The sequence below is a fragment of the Varanus komodoensis genome, unplaced genomic scaffold (genome assembly GCF_004798865.1).
Source record: "Varanus komodoensis strain SLA01 unplaced genomic scaffold, ASM479886v1 scaffold4, whole genome shotgun sequence".
In the NCBI taxonomy this organism is placed as follows: domain Eukaryota; kingdom Metazoa; phylum Chordata; class Lepidosauria; order Squamata; family Varanidae; genus Varanus; species Varanus komodoensis.
This window is the reverse complement of record NW_025335941.1, coordinates 47,062,695-47,081,610: the sequence shown is the minus strand read 5'-3', so window position 1 is coordinate 47,081,610 and position 18,916 is coordinate 47,062,695. Positions and strand designations below refer to the sequence as shown.

Genomic DNA, 18,916 nt, shown 5'->3' with positions numbered 1-18,916 from the left:
ATACCCAAATAATACAAATAATCCACAAACTGAGCATAAAACATTATGTTTAAAATATTAAACATTAAAAGTACGGAAGAGTAAAAGGGTTTTGACCTGGCATATAACATTGGCACCAGGCGGGCCTCTCTGGGTTAAGGTAAAACAACTACGAGAACCAAAAGGACATAGAAATAATTGATGGCAACTAGAAAAAAATAAAAGAAAATGTGCACCCATCTTGTCTCTTCTTTGCAACACCTTCAAACAAAATTAAAAAGCATCCATTTCATGTTACCTTGAGTTGAACATACGGCAGAAACATTGTCAACCTTTACTAGACTTATCCTTTTTCCAATAGATAACCATTGCAAACCAAATTCAATAGGTTTCAAACCCCCTTTGTGATGTAAATTCTTACTCTTTGGTTTATAGTTACTTCTGACTTTTGCCACTTCCGATATGCAAGGGTTTTTTTTTTCAATTTCTTCCATGCATAGGGGTATCAGAAGAGTTCTCTGAAACATCCTGGAACAACCCAGTAACTGGTGCTGGTTTTGTGCTCTTCTCTCATAGGTTTTGAACTAAAAAAATTAAAAATACTACAGCTCACTATACAAAGTGGCCCTGATTAATATCCCATAGTTTTTTGTGACAACAGAGCATGCTGAATTGGCAGACAGCTTAGAGATTCCAGTAGCAAATCACATTTTAGAAAAAGATCAATGATCTGCTGCAATGCAAGTGAGCTTTAAGTGAGGAAAAGCATAAACAGTCACAAAATAAAATGCATCATTTCATACCTAAACCATAATTTGAGTGTGGTAGGGCTTACTCCCATCAATTTCAATTTATGGCTATTCACATTTTTCCAACTACTCATACAAAGAAACACCTAGTTATTGCTATGGTTCTAAGAATGAAGAATTAAAAAGCTAAGAGGATTTGAATTTCCATGAGAATTTGTTTCCATAGTATTACAATTTCATTGGTTTCATGAGAATGTAAGATGATGTGATTCTTTTAAACTCTAAAATTTGAATTCAAATTTCAAATTCAATTGAAAATGAGCTGTATTTTAATTGGCATGTACCCATTGCATGGTTTCTACCAAAGAGATAATGGAAAAGAAATGAAAAGGGGTATGGAAAGAATTATTCATCTCCAAATCCTATGATTCCCATGGGGAAAAAACAGAGACTTCCCTGGCTGACATTCAAGGCTACAAGGAGAATATTGGACCCACCCAACCAAGAGAAACAACAAACTGCAGCTATTTATCTGCCCTGAACTGGAGTCACTCAGTTCATTACACTGTAATTCAGGCTACAAACCATCAAAACTGGTATCTGCCTTTCTAAAATTATGAAGGGAACAACTCCTCAAGGCACATATGAATTCCACAGCATGTAGAAAGAATATCACAGAGAGGAACCTACCTGCCGGCCTGCTTTATGTGTGAATATCATGGTCTTCCAGTTACTTGATTCATTACAGCTATATGCACCAAGACTCATGCATTTATATGCCACCCTTTCTCCTTTTGTGGAAAACCAAAGGGGGCTTACATTGGCTCCATTTTATCAATTTATTCCTTGTTTATTGACAATCTTGTAATCTACCCTGCTGTACAGGTGCACAGCCCTGGTTTTCTCTTTTAAATCTTCTCCCTCCTTTGTTCCTCAGGATCTGTAGGTGCCATGTCATGTCTTTTCCCACTTAAACTAATGCATTTACCTCCTCTCCGGTGCCCTGTTGCCTCGCCTTGTCCCCTTACCTCTACCCAGCATGCTGCCGCCAAATTCATCCCAACTGTCTTCATTGCTTAGATTAACACAATGTTCATCTTTAATCTTTACATTAACTTCCTGCTCACTTCTGGATTTAGCCCTAGTCCTTCCTCTGAAAGCACTCCATGGCCTTACCCCTATACCGCTCCAGTATCAGTCCCCCTGTGTTCAATGGTTCTTTCAGGTACACACGCTTAAGTTACAAGCCGAATAACGATTCTGTTTAGGCGTTTCTGCGAGAAACTAAGGCTGTAATTTACACGGGAGTAGGGCCCAGTGAATCAGTGAGGCTTATTTATATCCGATTTGAGCTGTATGGCAATAACCCTTGGGGAAAGCCCCTTTTGAGCACCATGCAGCTTGATTTCCGTAACTATGCACAGAATCGGGCGACAAATTAAACGCACACCCCGAATTTGCCTGTTTGCTCCTACCGACACTTTTCCAGTTGTATTTTATAATTCGCCCAGGCCTTACTGGGCCACTGACAAATAAAAGCAAACAAGCATTACGGCCCTAATCTTACCCACGCTGGGAAATGCTGCGAATTTAAAGACTTTTGTCCTGCCTAAACACGCACAGGATAGCGCCCTAGCAAACGGGCGACGCGAACAGGGCAGCTGCCAGCCAGCGCCAAGAGGAAGCGAGTCGCCAAGGGGGTGCCCGCCACGTCCTGAGGCAGCACACGTAGTTGCAGGACTGTGCCGGGCGGCCCCAGAGCAGAACCGCCAGCCCAGCTCGGAGGAACAAAGCGGCGGGCGAAAGGAGAAAAAAGCCGGCGGGAAGGAACGGTCCGGGACGGGCGAGAACCCCTGCTCGGTTACCTTCGTGGTGCGGATGTGCTCCATGACGCCGCGAGGACGAACAACGGCAACGGGAGACCGCCGCCCCCGTCCGCAGCTGGCCGCGCACCGGCGTCTCCAGGAGACACTTCCTGATAATCGAGTTGCGGGAGGGGGCCGGGCAAAGCAGCTAGAAAAAGACCGAGTCATTCTCACAGCGACCCCTGCCACGCGGAGGACCCAATCAGGAAGAGACTAAGCCGGTACCAGCGTTACTCTCTGAGTAGGTGATCATGTTACACCTTTCTTCGCTAAGGAAGGAACCTAAGGCGGCTCACATGTTCCCGTGCCTCTCCTATTTATCCTCGCAACAACCCTGTGGGGTAGGTTAGGCTGGGAGATTGTAATTGACCCAGAATCACCCAGTGAGCTTCGTGTCCAAGTGGGAACTAGAACCTGGATCTCCGGGTTCCCAGTACAATATTCTAAGCACCATTCCACACTGCCTCTCAAAAAATGGGAAACAAAGGAGGTAAATTGCATTTTAGGAAACTCTGGGCTTCTATCTGTTTTCAGGTAGAAGCCCTATCCCAGTATATTTTAGATTAATTATCAAACCTTGAATATATTTCACCTGAACTGAGTCCTACTGATCTTGATGGGATTTAAGTTCAGCAATGTATGCTTAGCTTTGTGAATTTACTTTAATAGCCTTTTTAATGATTTGCATAGTAAAACTGCTTTCCTTAAATCACTAGACAGTGGTTGCTCCAGCTCTCCCCTGCCACCCGCCCCTTGCTGTGTTCGGTTTGTTACAGGTGGGGGAAAAAAATCTACGAGGTTGTTTGTGCGGGAGGAGGCGACTATCTAGCTTGATAAAAACTTATGAAAATACTGAATGCTCTTTTGTAACATTTTGGTTGGTTCTATTGAAATGTATAAACTGTATTTTTAATCTGCCTAATAACAAGCTTTCTTTGGGTGGAAAGATATCGCCCAACTGGATTTTCGATTTCTTTACGGCTCAGTCCAGACCAGAACTTATTCGCACACTCTCTGTATGTTAAATTAACATAGCAAGTCTAGGGGAAGTCTGTTATTTGCTCGTTGTTGCTGCTGTTGAATGATTGCTATACTTGATAGTATATCTTTGAGCTGTCCATGGAAATGTCCCATATCTAGTATACCCCTTGCATTTCTTGTCATTGGGGTGTGTGTGTTTGTATACAGACACACACATATGCATACATATATGTCTCCTGATAAAGGATCCCATCTGAAGCATTTGATAAGTATCCATGGAAGCCAATGCCATAATAAACATGAGACATGGACATTGATTGGTGAACTGGTGATATTTGTGACATCATCTACCTGGCCAATCCGCTAGAGAATTTCAGACAAGACAAGGAGTCTGGGATACATTGACATGCTAATTAGCTGGGGAAAGGTTTACCTGTGTTATCTCCCTCATTTTTTACAGATGAAGCCGCTTGTAGACCACAGACACAGCTAGCAGCCATGTCCAGGAAGAGTAACCTTACTAACCTGGGACTTCTCTGGAGGGGTGGCTCTAAATCCAACAGGTAGGTAACAAGCTTTGCCGCCAATTTAGGGCCAAGAATGCTGTTTCAGATTTACGTATAAATCAGCAGCAACAATCTATATTTTTCATTATATTATCAAAATATTCTAGGTTTCTACATTTTCTCTGTTATGATTTCTTAATCTTCATATATTCTCTTCAATATTTTGATTGTTTTTGTTCATAAAATCACATCTCAAGTGCTTCTTTTTAATGGTAGTCTGTGTTAAAATCCATGAACTGAAAATATATAACACTGTACAATGCATACTCTCAAAGCTAATTTTAAATGCTCAAGCAAATAAACATGGTGCCAAAAGGAATAAAATATTGGTGCCAGGTGTCCCTCCCATGGCACCACATGTGGCATTGACCAATTTCATTCTGGCTTCTTGGAAAACTAATATTTACCGCCCCCCTCCTAAGAAGAACCATGGTGAGAAGAAGCCATCCATACATGCCTTACTTTTTTCTACACAACTGTTAAAGGTGTGGTAGCTCTGGTCTCATTTGCATCAAGCAAGCCTAGCCTTTATTTGCATTGCAATAAGCAGTGCAATTTCTCTAGCAGTAAAAACACAGTGTTTGAAATACTGAGGATGGGCTGTGGCTCAGAGACAGAGCACCTGCTTTGCATGTAGAAGGTCCCAGTTTCACTCCCCTGGCATGTCTAGGTAGGGCTAGAAAATCTGCCTACAATTCTGGGGAGCCATTGTCAGTCAATGACGTAAATACTGGGTTAAATGAACCAATGGCCTGACTCCATACAGGGCAGCTTTTTATTTTCCTGTGAGCTTACTTTCCAACAAGCATGAATCCTTACCTTTGCTGCTACTGTTCCAGAGGGTGAGAGCAGAGGGGGAAAGAGGACATAATTACAATTATGCTAAAATCTTAGAAGGCTATCCCTGTCCGCTAGGCCTGATGGCTATATGCTATACCTAGTATCAGAGGCAGCATACATACATATTTGTTTAATTTCTATACCATCCATTAGCTGGAACAGCTCTCTGGGAGGTTCACAAAATCAAAATACATAAATAAGCGCAATGTACAACGGTGAAGCAGTAGCATTAAAATCAAACAGAAATGATACAACAATAAAATAGGAACAATGAAATAAGCAGAATAAGCCCACACAGCTGTTAAAATGCAATCACATTTTTTAAAATGAGAAAAGATTAAATATTATTTAACCATTAAAATGCTGAGTGAATAGAGAGGTTTTATTCAAGAGAATTTCCTTTAGATAACCTGGTCCCAAGCCATCTTTAAATATTAATGTGAGTACTTTGAACTGGATCCAGACTTCAACTGGTAACCAGTGGAATTGGAAGAGGACTGGTGTAATATGTTCATATTGGCCAGATCCCATCAGCAGCCTTGTTGCTCTACTTTGAACCAGTTGAAGTAACTATCTTCAAAAGCAGCTCCACATAGAGTGCATTGCAATAGTCCAAGTGAGCGGTTACCAAAGCATGGATCACAGTTGCTAGGCTCTGCCTATCCAGATAGGGTCACAGCTGATAGCAGGCTACTGAGTCACCCTATGACCCAACTGAGAGTTTAGGGTCCAGGAGCACTCTAAGGGGGAATGGAACTCCATCCGGGACAGTTTTATGTCCCCAACTGACCACCAAACACTTCTGTCTTATCTGAATTAAGTCTCAGTTTATTGGCCCTCATCCAATCCATTATCAAGCCCAGACACTGCCTCAGAACAGCCACTGCCTCACCTGGGTTAAATGAGAAAGAAAGGTAGAGCTGAGTATTATCAGCATGTTGATGACGTCTCAGCCCACACCTTTGGATAACTTCCCCCATCCATTTCATGCAGCATGACAGATAAAATGAAGCACTGTGGTACCTCATGATATAACCATGGCACAGAGCATTAATCCCCCAATGCCACCTTCTGGAATCTGCCAGCCAGGTAGGAACGGAACCGTAGTAAAGCAGGGCCTCCGACTCCCAACCCAGCCATCCTATCCAGAAGGTCAATGGTAGTGAAAGCCTCTAAGAGGTCCAGGAGAACGGATGGGTGATCAGTGGGTGAGAAAGTGCTGTGGGATCTTGAGGCAGTTGCTTACTTTGACAAACGTGCACCCTCATTTTTCCCTCAGCCAGCCACCACAAATCTAGAGGACTTTAAAAGGAAAATGGGCAAATGTATGGCTGTCAGCTTTGCTGGCTATGCACTACATCCAATTTCAGGGTCTCTGTGCATATGGACTGCGTAGGTGGAGTAAAACTCGTGTGCTACTTGTGGGATTCTTGTGGATAACTAGTAAGGCACTGTGTAAACAGAATGCTGGACTAGATGGTCTCAGCTGACTCCTCTCGTATTCTTATGGGCAGCTATGTCTTGCACCTCGTCAAGGAGGAAAATAATGGCTTCCAAAGCGAACCCGTAAGTCTTTGATGAGAATAAAGGTGACTTATTTTCTATAATTTTCTTATCTCTATGGTCTACGTGGGCCACGGAGGGGAAGGAATAAATTCGCCGCTGTCCCGTGGTGCTGTGCGGTCTTGCACATGCGCGGCGGGAGGGCTCGCCTGTCCGTATTTTCTCGGGTGGCATATTAGCTGCTGTGCTACTGGCGTGTGTCGCGCGCCAGATTCCTTCTGCCGTTTGAACTTCCCGCCCGAGAGAGGTGCGAAGGGCGCAGTGTTTACCGTGAGACCCTAAAGCCTCTGCCGTGAGGGAGGCGGGGACGTTAGGCCAGTGTTGGCCTACTTGTCTCTAACCCCGCGCTTAAGGGCTTTCTTCTGTCCTCGCCGCCATGTCGGCGGCCTTCTCTTTCGCGACCGGGACGTTGCCTTCGGCCACCGCTACTGGAACTGGAGGCGGCGGAGGGGGGTTCTCGTTTGGAGCCACTCCAAGGTAAGCAGAGGGCTGGGGAGATATAAAGACGGCGGGCGGGCGGGCGGGGGGGGGAGGTCGATTGGCCTTGAAGCAGAGAGCCGGAAAGGGATAGGGGAAAGCTACATTCAATATTCCAATTTTCTTCCAACTCCTATGCCCGTTTACCTGGGAGTAAGTCTCATTTGAGGTTTACCTTGGAGTGGATGTGCATGGGATTGTGGGATTATTACGCCTATAATTCCCGACATGGCTGGAGCATCCCCGGAGCTGTAGGCCTTCTCTTCAGTCTAAACGGGTATAGAATTTCTACGGTAAATAGCAGCCGTGGTGGGGGTGGGAAAGAACAAAACTTGCGATTTACAACAAATACACAACTGAAAACACAGTAATGCCAAGTTGGAGATGAAGCACCTTAAGATGTGTACAGCCTGACCTATAAAGAGCCACTGCAGATAAAGCTTAAGGCTGTGTGCAGTTGTAGTTGCATTTCTTACTTGGGAATAAGTCTCTTTGATCTCAGTGAGATTTGTTTTTAAGTAAGCATGGGTGGGACAGAGCTGTATGGCCCCTCCCAGTACATCTTACAGAAGAGTTGTTGGATCCTCTGGCTCCTGCCTGGTTTTTTTCCCCTTTTGCAATTGGGCAAGCCCTTGGGCTTAAGCAGTTTCTCACTAGACATGTTTTGTGGGAATGGGTGATGGAGGGAAGTATGTGACAAGTTACTCCTTGACTTGTAAACCTATATGGACATTCCTGAATGATAGAACTTTACAACTGCTGTTAATAGCTCTCGCTGCACTTTTCTACTATGTGAAAACGATACTAAGTACAGGGTTAGTTGTTGTAGGAAGCATATTCAAAACAATTCTGATTAACATGCTTTTGACCCTTTTAAGTATTGCTGCAAGTTATTTAATAAATTTCTGGAGGAGTGATGTCCTCTTAAACCTTCTATTTTAGACAAATGTATTGGCCATGACTTCTAGGATTCTCTATTCCATTCTTGCCCAACTTGGCATACTTTGGATTGACTGCACCAAATTGGTGAAGTCCCAGCAGCCCCCACTAGTATAGCCAATGGTTAGAGATAATGAGAGTTCTACCAAACATGTGGAGGACACTAGCGTGGAGAAGTTTGCTCTGCTCTTTCCCCCTTCTGGTTTTATATTTCTCTCCCATCCCCACCTTGCTCATTGCATTCTTATTCTACCCAATAGTCAGAGCTGCTTTGGTGACTTACTACTTGATAAAGCAGTATAAAACACTTAGCACAATTTTAAAAACAACTTGAAACACTTAAAATATTGGAAAACCACAGTCACTGAGCATGTCCAGCCCTCATTGGATGCTTTGCATTTAATTATTTATTCCTATGTTCTCTTGCACTTCTGCAAACCTTGTTGTTCTTCCAAGTCGGCTGATACCTCTCTTTTGTGCATGGATAGTAATATTTTGGCTATGTAAATATTCTCAGGTAGATAATGTTGTCAGTGACTATATATCATCTCCAGTACTTAATATGCTTTAATAGCAGTTGCTGGGGAACCTGAGCAAGGATGCTTGTGCTGTTAATGCTAATGTACTGCTTGTGGCTATCCTATGGCCAGCTAGTTGGCCACTTTGTGAATTGAGTAATGGACTAGATGGACCTGTGTCATGTGATGTTCATGTTCTTAAGGTGATAGAAGGGGGCTAAGCTCACCAGTTTATATTGAATGAGTTAGCATGAGTGTTCTCTCAACACACTTCACACAGATGGTGCTATATTCATAATAAAAGTGTAATATCTTCAAATAATGAACATTAGAGATCATGTTTTGCTTGCACTTGATTTCCATATTGTAGTAGCAACCTTTAATCTGATTATTGCAGGTTAATATAGAACTTCATTTGGATTCCCTTAATACTTAATATTTTCAGCACTTAAACACACTGATAATTGGAATACTGATAGAAGCACTGAAACATCCCATGCCTGAAGTGTATGAATTTTTTGTAAGTAGTAATTAGTGTGACTTCAGAGCTGTTGTGGAAGCCTCTTGTCTTAATGCAAGACTGTGGTTAGCACTATCCAATATCTCTGCCTAGATTCTGAGTAACTGATGGAGAATGGACTAGAACAGTAGAAATAGGAAGTGGCTATTTATATTTATATTAAAAGAATTGTTCAGAATAGCTAATAACACATTAAACTAACCATGAAATAAAACAAAATTCAGAACATAATTTAAACATATCAACTGATAGAACAGACATATCCAATAAAATTAATACCTGCCTGAATACAAACTTTTTAGCTTCTGATGGAACACCTAGATAGACAAAGTAACAGAGCCTTCGTCTGTGATTAATTGTTTAAAAGATGTACATTTCTTTCCTTAGGTTTTCAGAGCCGTGTCAGCTTGAGTGTGCTCTAACTGCTTGCTATAATTATTTCTGTATTGTCTGATAGCCAAAGTTCTGAGTTAATTGCAACAGTTCACAAAGCACCCTTCAGTAAAAATAGGGGGGAAAGCAGCAGTATACAAATTTAAAGGATTAACAGCCAATACAATTCCAGTGCAATCAGACCAGCTGATACAAATGCTCCATTGCACTATCAGAAATCTTTAAGTGCTATTAAATGCCTGGGAGAAGAACTGGTGTTAGGATGTAGGAAATAAGGTTAACTGTACAATTGTACATTGTTTAAATCCTGTCCTGCAGACTGAAAATGGAACACTCATGCATTCACTAAATGCTTGTGTTGCCATTAGCAGTGCAGCTTGAGAAACAATTTGGGTTAAATTAAAATCACTGAGCAGATGACTTTGGGGATTCATGTCTGTTCTCAAAATAAAAATAACATTTGACTGATTTTATGATCATCACTTTGATAATGATAATGTTAGTAGTCTTTAAGCTAGGAGTAGGCAGCTTTTTCACATCTGTGAGCACATTTTACATTTTGAGATCTTCTTGCAGATACCACCTATATTACTGTCAGGGCCTGTATATCTTTCCCTTTCTTCTCTATCCCTCCTGCACTAACTTATTTTAGAGTAGTTTTATACCTCTTGTTTTAAAATCCTGAAGCAGTTAACAACATATTACAGAATGATAATCATGAAAAGCAGAGCAGCATTTAAATAAGTTAGTGTTTGGGGGGGGGGGAACAAGGTAAGCAAGCAGGTTTTCAGTAGTCATTAGAAACACATAATTGGTTCTTGACATAATGCAGAGAAGAGGTTGTTTTGAAGAAAAGGTACTTCCATGGAGAAGGCTCCTTGCTTTGTTGTTGCCAAGTGAGACTCCAAAAGGTGATGCACAGATGGCAAGTCTTTTCCTGAAGAGTCTAGTGGTCCAACAGATCTATAAAGCAGGAGATTATCATTCCAGTGACCTAGTTCTAAGTTGTTAAGATATTTATATATCAGTATTAATTCTTTGAACTTGACATAACAGCAGACTGTTAGCTAATATAAAACAATGGCACGATCCCTGTCATTCATTCATTTATTCATTCACATTTCTAGGCTGTGTATGTAAGAGATGCGGTGAGTCAGTGGGTTAAACTCCTGAGCTGCTGGGATGGTTGATCGAAAGGTCGACAGTTCCAGTCAGCACATGGAGTGAGCTGTGCTTCATCCCAGCTCCTGCCAACCTTGCAGTTCGAAAACATACAAATGGAAGTAGATAAAAAGGTACCACTTTGGTGGGAAGGTAACAGCATTCCGTGCACTTTGGTGTTTAGTCATGCCAGCCACATGACCACGGAGACTGTTTGCGGACAAATGCTGGCTCCCTCTGCTAGGAAATGGAGATGAGCACCACCCCCTAGAGTCAGACATGACTGGACTGTAATGACTTGGGGAAACCTTTACCTTTATAACAGTTGAGGCCTTCCTAGGCGGCTTACAATGCATTAAGCATATTAAAACATGTTAAATGCCTATTAAAACACTAACAAATTAAAACATCTATAATAACAGTATAAAAGGGGCCACAGCATTTAGGGGCTAAGTATTAAACACTGTTCTAAAAAGGTATGTCTTTGCCTGGCCCTGAAAAGAAAATAAAGATGGAGCCAGGCAAATTTCCTTGGGGAGGGAGTTCCAAAGGTGGGGAGCAGCAAAGGCCTTTCACCTGGTTGCCACTACTCCCATCTCCACGAGGGGTGGCTCTTGTAGAAGGGCCTCCTGAGCTGATCTGAAGGGGTGGGTAGATATATATGGGTGTAAATGGTCCTTCAGACAGCCGGGCTCCAAGCCATTTAGGGCTTTATATGTCAATACAGGCATCTTGAATTGGGCCCAGTAATGACTCTCCGACTCCCACATCAACACATGGCATGCTCACCCTATCTTAGTCTGTGAAAGCATGGTGGGAAGGAAGGAAAGGTGGCAGCAGGGCAAAGATAGTAGCAGTAGTAGCAGTCGTGATAGGTCTGGGGAGGAGAGAGAGAAGATGGAATGGCTGGCCAGCCCTGGTGGTGTTGGTAGCATGGAGAGAAAATACGGAAGAGTCTGGAGCAACAGCAGGTTGGATGTTGACGGAAAGATAGTGGTAATAGGAAGGAAGGGTCTGATACTCTTTGGGATCCAGCAGCCCACTTGATAATCTTGGTGTTTTCATGGGTGCCACACTGCAGATTCTTATTTTAAATGTTCTTGAATACATAAGTAAAAGGAAACAAGCAATAAAAACTCTCAAAAGATCGGCCTTGGCTTGGTTAGCAGTGAAATATTTATGGTTGCATTTACATTTTAAAAAGGAATGAACAAGCAACATTATTCTTGCTTTCAAACTTTCTTGTAGGACTGTGGCAATGAAGAAATAAGGAGAACATTGACCATATGTGGGTTGTGTTTAATAGCTATCTGTCTTGTTATTTAGCTCAACTGGAGGGCTTAACTTTGGAACATTGAGCTCAACAGCACCTGCTACTACAACAGCACCATCCATAGGCTTTGGAACTGGGCTATTTAACTCAAAACCTACCACTGGTTTTACGTTAGGAGGGGCTAACACAGGTAAAATATACCTATTCCATTTCTACTCTGTCATAATGAGCATTGGACTTAAAATTGACTTGAATCTTCTGTTCATAGTAAAATAGAAGACTCTCAAAATTTGAGCTGGCCTTTATTAGCATCACAGACTTGATTTTGTTTGTATATACAGTATTAAAAACTCGCAAGTTTTCTCAATATAGAGTAATACAGCTGCTTTGCATTCTTATGTCAAGTGTGTATGTTGTGTGAGATAATACTGTATCTTATATCAAGGCAATGCAGCTGGAAATATATTCTGTAAGTCACCATATTTGGCATATTTTGTGTTGGTAAAGATGAACTCAGTAACTGAATGCCTAATAAACATTATTCTTAAACAATTCAATACTGCTCATGCTAATTTTATATGCTCTGAAGTATGTCTCCTCTTTTGTTTGAAGTGATATGTTACAAAAAATAAGTTCAGCAAACTTAAATTGTGCCCAGATAGCTCAGATGGCAAGTACTTATGACATTTTGAATTAATAGGAACTTTTGTGGACCAGGCTATGATAGGAAGTTTCGTCTTTCTGCCCACTCCCTAACTGGAAAATCTACAGGCAAACCTACAGGAAGGCATTTGGTGTCTATACCTGTATTCTATCTACCAAACAGTACCACTTAAGAACTTGATGGGTTAGTTACCATGGAGTCATTTTGAAGGCCTGATCCTTACCATATTTTTTTTACATATTCCTTCTAACAGCAAGTTTCAGTTAACGTTGTTGGAGAGTTACTAATGGAATTTAAGTTCATAATTTCCTGGTCTTTATAAATCTGTAAGGCAGTCAACAGTGGAAATGGAAATGTGCTTTAAACTCAGTATTTTCTTCTTCCATACAGGAACAGCAACAACTATCGCCACAGGATTAACACTAGGTAAGCAATAGCTTTGACTTTTCTTTAAGTGGAATGTGAGTGTTAGAGATTCTCAAATGGAATATTCTGGATCTCAATGATGAGAACAGGAATCTTGGTTAAATTCTGCTTATGGCTGTACCAGAACTGATCTTTTATGGCCATTGAACAGGTAGTGAAGTTGTGGTGATGTAAAGACCAGCCTGGCATTGTATTCCAGGCCACAGGCCTAATCCTTCAGCCATTCTTCTAATGGGTTCCTTGACTTCTAGTAAGAGAGGGACCACTCTTGTGTGTTAGAATTTGGTTAAGATGTCTTAACAGAGATCGTACTCTGAAAAGCAGGTTTGCAGACAGGATGTGTTCCTGCACCATGTTCTTTTACAAGATGTTAAGATAGCAGTGGTAAACAAGAGTATACTTTTATCGCGTATATCTAATGTATCGTCTGTAATCTTCCAATGAAGGGTGTTATAGAACTATTACTCATAGTCTAGTAACTTCCAGGTTCCATTTCTGTAAAGTACTCTTCGTGGAATTCTTATTGAAGATGTTTAGAAGTGGTAGCTAGTGCAGAATTCTTCAGCAGAACATATGTGCCCATTATTGGCAGCTATATAGTTTCTGACACACATTCAAGGTACTGGTTGTTAAACACCTTGAAACCATTCTATTTTAGTTTCTTCTCCCATACGCGTTCTGAGATAATTTGGAAGGCTCAGTCCAGGTCCAAGGAGATTAGGTGTGTGGTTGAAGTAACCTTCCCCAGGGAGATAGAGTAATATTATGCAGCAATATCCTTTATTCTTGTAAGCACTTGGTGTGGGGAGCATGGCAATCTCTTATGGCTAGGAGTCGTGTGTGTTACATGTTGTTCGGTGCTTTGTATCTGTACTTTCTAAATGTGACCTTGCTCATTTTCTCCTCAGTTCACACAGACAATATATAGTAAAATCTTGAGTAAAAGCTTAGGATTCAGCATATTTAAAATGTTCAGTTTAAAGAAACATAGAACCTGAGTGAGTCAAAAGGGATCTCCTGGGCCATCTAGTTTGACCTGCATCTCCAGCCAGTTCTGCTCATGACATATGCCTACTGTATGCATGCCCAAGAAAAATGAACTGGCAGGGGTGGGATTTGAATCCATGCCCCTGAAGAGATCGGAGCCTTAATCCAAAGCCTTAGACCACTCAGTCACACTACCAATTCTGAAGGTGAGAACCAGCATCAAAACCAAATTAAAACTGCTTTGTTCTTTTACAGGTGCACCTGCTACTACTTCTACTGCCACCACAGGCCTTAGTTTAGGATTCAACAAACCTGCAGGATCAGCCACACCATTTGCTTTGCCTGTCACATCTACCTCTTCTGCTCTCTCACTTTCTTCTGCTCTCACGTCAGCTCCAGCAGCAGGTAAGGAAACCATATTTTTCTGTTCAAATTATGCTCCTTTCCAGCATTTCCATTTGTATACAAATACATAGCCATCATTGTTCCTAAAATGTTTCATGCTGTAAATATTGTTAATCTCACATGGATTGCTGCAGTTTTTACAAAGACAGCAAAGCATTTGAGTCAACACAGTCTGGTCCTCAGATCCTAGTTCTGCAAAGCTGAAAATGTATAGTGGTATGTCATGAATAAATTATCATAAATACTGTAAACTAATAGTATTTTAAAACTCATACATTTTTACGTACTCATGCAAAATTAATAGTTGGGTTTGTTGCAGTTAATTGACAGGAGAACATGGGGCAGGCTAGAGATGCCAGTCTTCTTTTACTGCTGCAGCTAAAAGAAGCATCCTTTGTTTAATAGGAGGAGCAGAAAGCCAAGAACTTTTTAAATTTATTTCTTTATTCTTTTTCTGTACTGCCCAATAGCTAACTTTCTTTAGGTGGCTCACAGTAATTATGTTGTCAGCATCCCTGTAACTGCCCTAAACAGGGGCATAGGATTGAAGTCCATGCAATACAGCCTGGGAGTTCTAGCTTTAATAACACGCAGCAAGGACTTGTATCACTTGCTGTTCATTTAGCAGAGCTTTCTAGAGCTTTCTTGTGCATAGTAGAGGAAAAATATCACCAGTGTAGCTTGTTGCAGTGGGGTGTATAGAGTAGTTGTGCTTGTGCAGTGGTTATGGTATGAAGTCCAGAGGCCAGCTTCAGAAATACGTCAGCGGAGATATGGAACTCTTGCTTCTGGAGGTTTGTCCAAATATTCTGAAGACTCTAAGATCTTCTTTATCATAACACTTAACCGTGTATGTGATGGTTTTACAATTAGGGTCTATGTTATATTTGGTTTTGTTTAAAAGTATATCTCCTTTCCTGAGTCCCTGGGATGCCTTAATAAATATGTAAGAATATATGATCGAAGTAAGTAAATGAAGACACAAGTTACACCATTTACAGTTTGTGGAAGATACAGCAATAGTACCTGTATCTTCGTACTGATTCAAATAGGAGTAATTTATTTATCAGGAGATATGGTTGTTGGTATTGTGGGGGGGGGGGTAGAAATAAGTTTGTACCTTCAGATGATATGTCTGCTTAAAATTCAGCACCTTCTAGCTTTACATTGAACTTGGGAGGCACACTTGCCCCAACTACAACTGGGTCCACTGGACTTTCTCTTGGAGGAGCTTTGGCTGGCTTAGGAGGGGCACTCTTCCCAAATGCAAGCACATCTGCAACAGGTGAGATTCCTTTTATATATAGCTGTCCATGAAATCTGTCTAGAATGTTTGTCTTAGACATCTCAAATTGTCTGGCTGGATATCTCACTGGACATTTCATACTAGAAAGAAAGAGTTGTTGACTTATTCCAGAATTTTTCAGTTGGTGGTTATTTATGTTCCATGATCTTGAACAGCAGCATTTGTACCATTCCTTTTTGAAAACTCAGAATTCTTTCAAGCACAAGGCTAACATCTTGGAAAGATCCCAGTAGCACATACTTCTTACCAAAACATCTTATTACCTTCTGAGTGCCTCAGAACTTAGCACAGGAGGAGCAATCCTCTGCCTGCCTCACTGCTGGTAATAGGGGTGGGGTCCATATTTGTGCTGAGTCCCAGTAGTTTAAAGGGCATTGCTGAAGCTCTATGACTTCAGTTAAGACTGTCCTTTCTCTGGGAGTGGGATGGCAGGATGGGTGGTGAATGCAATCTTTGGTGGCCTAGCCAAACCACCAGACCTGTAAATCCCCATTTCCCACATCTGTATGTAAATTTACAGTATTCCTGCTGATAAATGTAGGGATAACTTGTGTCAGGTTTTCACTACTTACAGCTTACTGAGATTATAGTACTTCACCCTCCTCCAGTTTCATATTAGGCCTGCTGCTGTCTGACAATGATAAGATAACAATTATTGAATTATCTGCAGGGCTTGGACAAAATGCTTTTGGCTTGACTCTAGGGACAGCTGCAGCACCTGCTACTACAGTTAATGAAGGTCTAGGTGGCATAGACTTCAGCAGTTCCTCAGATAAAAAGGGTAAGTTTTAGTGTACTCAGCTTGGAGGGTGTATGTTCTGAGAATAATTATTAGAAGCTAGCTAATGAAAGGGCTTTGTGTCCCCCCCCCCCCCCCCCGGTAACTCAAGAGTCAGTTTCATACGTAACTATGGATACACACATACTATGGATTGAATTCTGTGTTACTTTGCATGAACCCAGCCACCTAGTGACCCAGAAATAAAACTCATAGTTTATTATTGGGTTGTAAACTCTGGGTGGTTCTTCCTGAGCTATTCTGGCAACAGGCAAGAGTGGTTTTAAAAGAAAAAACTTAGCCACTCTGCATACCAGTATTGCAGCATCACAGAGTCATCTGGGATACAGGGAGGGAGCAGCTGAAGAAAGAAGCAAACAGCCCAGAAAACAAAGCATCATTTGTTCAATGGTCTGCCAGAGAAACCATGGACAGGGCAACACCATGAATCAGATTGTGGGTTTGCATTATGTATGAACAAGGCCAAGAAGATCAGTGAAAATGATTTTCACAGATGATTATATTAAAAAAACAAAATCCCTATTTCTGTCTCTTTGGCATTGTGATACTTGATGCATGTTCTTAGCTGCACTGTAGGTTTTTAGTGCTTTTAGCAGTGGTACTCATTACAGCATTGCACCACTCTCTGATGCCAGCTACCTGTTGTAGCTTCTAGACAGAGTCCAAATAGCCATAGGAAAATCTGGAGCCACAGCTCCAAGGTCAGAACTGGAGCTCCAATTTCAGAGCTCCCTCCCTCCAAAGCAGCTAGCATGAAAAGAACCATGCCAGCTGTAGTGTCAAGGAAAGAAGACTGTGGCGGAAGAGAGAAGTAAGGCTCTGTCATGATACAAGATATGCTGGTGGTGGATCAGACCCTTTTCCTTGCAAGCAGAAGAAAAAGTCTTCTGGTTCAATTCTTTTACGGGGTGGGAGGGGCACAGAGGCAACCTTTCCCTCAGTGTTCCTCCCATCCTCAATGGGAAGCTACCAATCCTCTGAGTTGGTAAGGCTTGGTTATAGGCAGCCACACCACAATGAATTGTACCGCCCATCTCCTAACAGCCATTCTTTAATAATTCTTAGATTTTTATTCTGGTTATGGAGAGAGCCCCTGTTTTTCAGTGCCCAGCACAAACACGGGATAGCCAAGTAGGGGAGAGAATGAAATTAGGGCTGCTACCAATATGCTCTGTTTATACTAAGCACTCTGGCAGAAAGTGGTAGCATGCTTGCTTGGAACAAATGTCTCCATATAAAGTGAATAACCCTCCTAGAACATGCACACATGTGTCTCTGGAAGGGAATATTTTGACGCTAGGGAAACTTTTCCCCTTTCTGGCTGTGGTTTTGCCAGGAAAAAAGGCTGCTTTGATAGCATTGGCCTCAAGAACATTTGAATGCTGCTTTTTATGGTGTATGTGCATGTGTGTAGCCTCTTTAGAAAAGAGAATTGACGAAGCTGTTCAGCTTGAACAAAGTTATTTGATATTTTTTCTTAAAACAGAGACCTTTTTATTTTTTTGTTGTAGGAGACAAAACAGGAACAAGACCAGAGTAAGTGTGCCAGATACTGTCACCTTCCACATATACCTGCAGGAGCCTTAAGATCTTCCACTGAAGTCCTTCTTTGGGAGCCCTCTTTGAAGAAGTTTAGAAGAGCAGCTTCCAGAGAAGGGGCTTTTATGTGGTAGAACCCCTGCTTTGGAACCTTGCTCCCTAAAGAGGTGCGCCTGGCACCAACACTTTATTCATTTTGGTGCCAGGCCAAAACCTTTTATTTAGCCAGAATTTTTAAGATAGAAATTTTATTATGTTTTCACATGCTATTTCAATTGTGCTGCTTTGTTGTGAGCTCTCTTGAGACCTGCTGGTATAGATGGGATTTAAGTTTTTTCAATGATAAACAAATATTGTAGCTGCAGAAATTGCTTCTGAACTGTGGACTTTTAAAAGATACAGGACACTTAAAAGAATATTGATTAGATGTCAAAGCTAGTATACTGAAGCTGATGGGGATCCTACTGAGATACAGATCCCAGGAGGAATATACCAAACACATCAAATACTCCTATTTCTCATTCTTGTAATAAAAAGTTATTGGGGATAACTGAATGGAATAAGAAGAAATGTAGAAAAAGAGCTTTTGAAATGTTTTCTAGTACTTCTATCAGATATTATTAACATACAGTAGAGTGGAATAAGCTTATTTTATTCATTTAAACTTTTTGGTCACCTTTAAGTGTAAAACTGCTGTACTAATGCACTTCTTTATGGGCCCAATGTTGAAAAAAAGTTGCTACCCATGGTTTGACAGTACTTTGCCAATGATAGCATTTATATTATCTGTTGGCAGGGATAGTAAAGCATTAAAAGATGAAAATCTACCTCCAGTAATCTGCCAAGATGTAGAAAATCTCCAGTAAGTATTTTCTTAGTCTTTGGAATTCCAAATATCTATTTTAGTAATTATAAAATAATTCCCTCAGAATCATCTTTGACCAGTAGGAAAACTAACACTTTTTG

At 41.3% G+C, this 18,916-nt stretch overlaps 2 protein-coding genes across 8 annotated transcripts in view; one reads left to right on the top strand and one right to left on the bottom strand.

Annotated features, from left to right (window-relative positions):
• Positions 1–2,678, bottom strand: part of MTMR6 (myotubularin related protein 6) — a 23,586-nt gene extending 20,908 nt beyond the window's left edge. Inside the window, exon 1 of one of the 2 annotated variants that reach the window (XM_044442192.1) lies at positions 2,594–2,678. In XM_044442192.1, coding sequence (XP_044298127.1) covers positions 2,594–2,617 — 24 coding nt within the window. In that variant the 5' untranslated portion in view covers positions 2,618–2,678. Of the gene's footprint in view, positions 1–277; positions 320–2,593 lie in introns of those variants that run through there. The other variant, XM_044442191.1, reaches the window with a different exon arrangement.
• Positions 2,679–2,777: 99 nt separating this feature from the next.
• Positions 2,778–18,916, top strand: part of NUP58 (nucleoporin 58) — a 39,998-nt gene continuing 23,859 nt past the window's right edge. For 4 of the 6 annotated variants that reach the window (XM_044441585.1, XM_044441583.1, XM_044441580.1 and 1 more), the window contains exons 1-8: positions 6,685–7,020; positions 11,878–12,014; positions 12,879–12,914; positions 14,157–14,306; positions 15,457–15,591; positions 16,283–16,393; positions 17,923–17,947; positions 18,747–18,812. In XM_044441585.1, the coding sequence (XP_044297520.1) occupies positions 6,920–7,020; positions 11,878–12,014; positions 12,879–12,914; positions 14,157–14,306; positions 15,457–15,591; positions 16,283–16,393; positions 17,923–17,947; positions 18,747–18,812 (761 nt within the window). In that variant the 5' untranslated portion in view covers positions 6,685–6,919. Of the gene's footprint in view, positions 2,835–4,034; positions 4,138–6,684; positions 7,021–11,877; positions 12,015–12,878; positions 12,915–14,156; positions 14,307–15,456; positions 15,592–16,282; positions 16,394–17,922; positions 17,948–18,746; positions 18,813–18,916 lie in introns of those variants that run through there. The other 2 variants (XM_044441582.1, XM_044441581.1) reach the window with 2 other exon arrangements.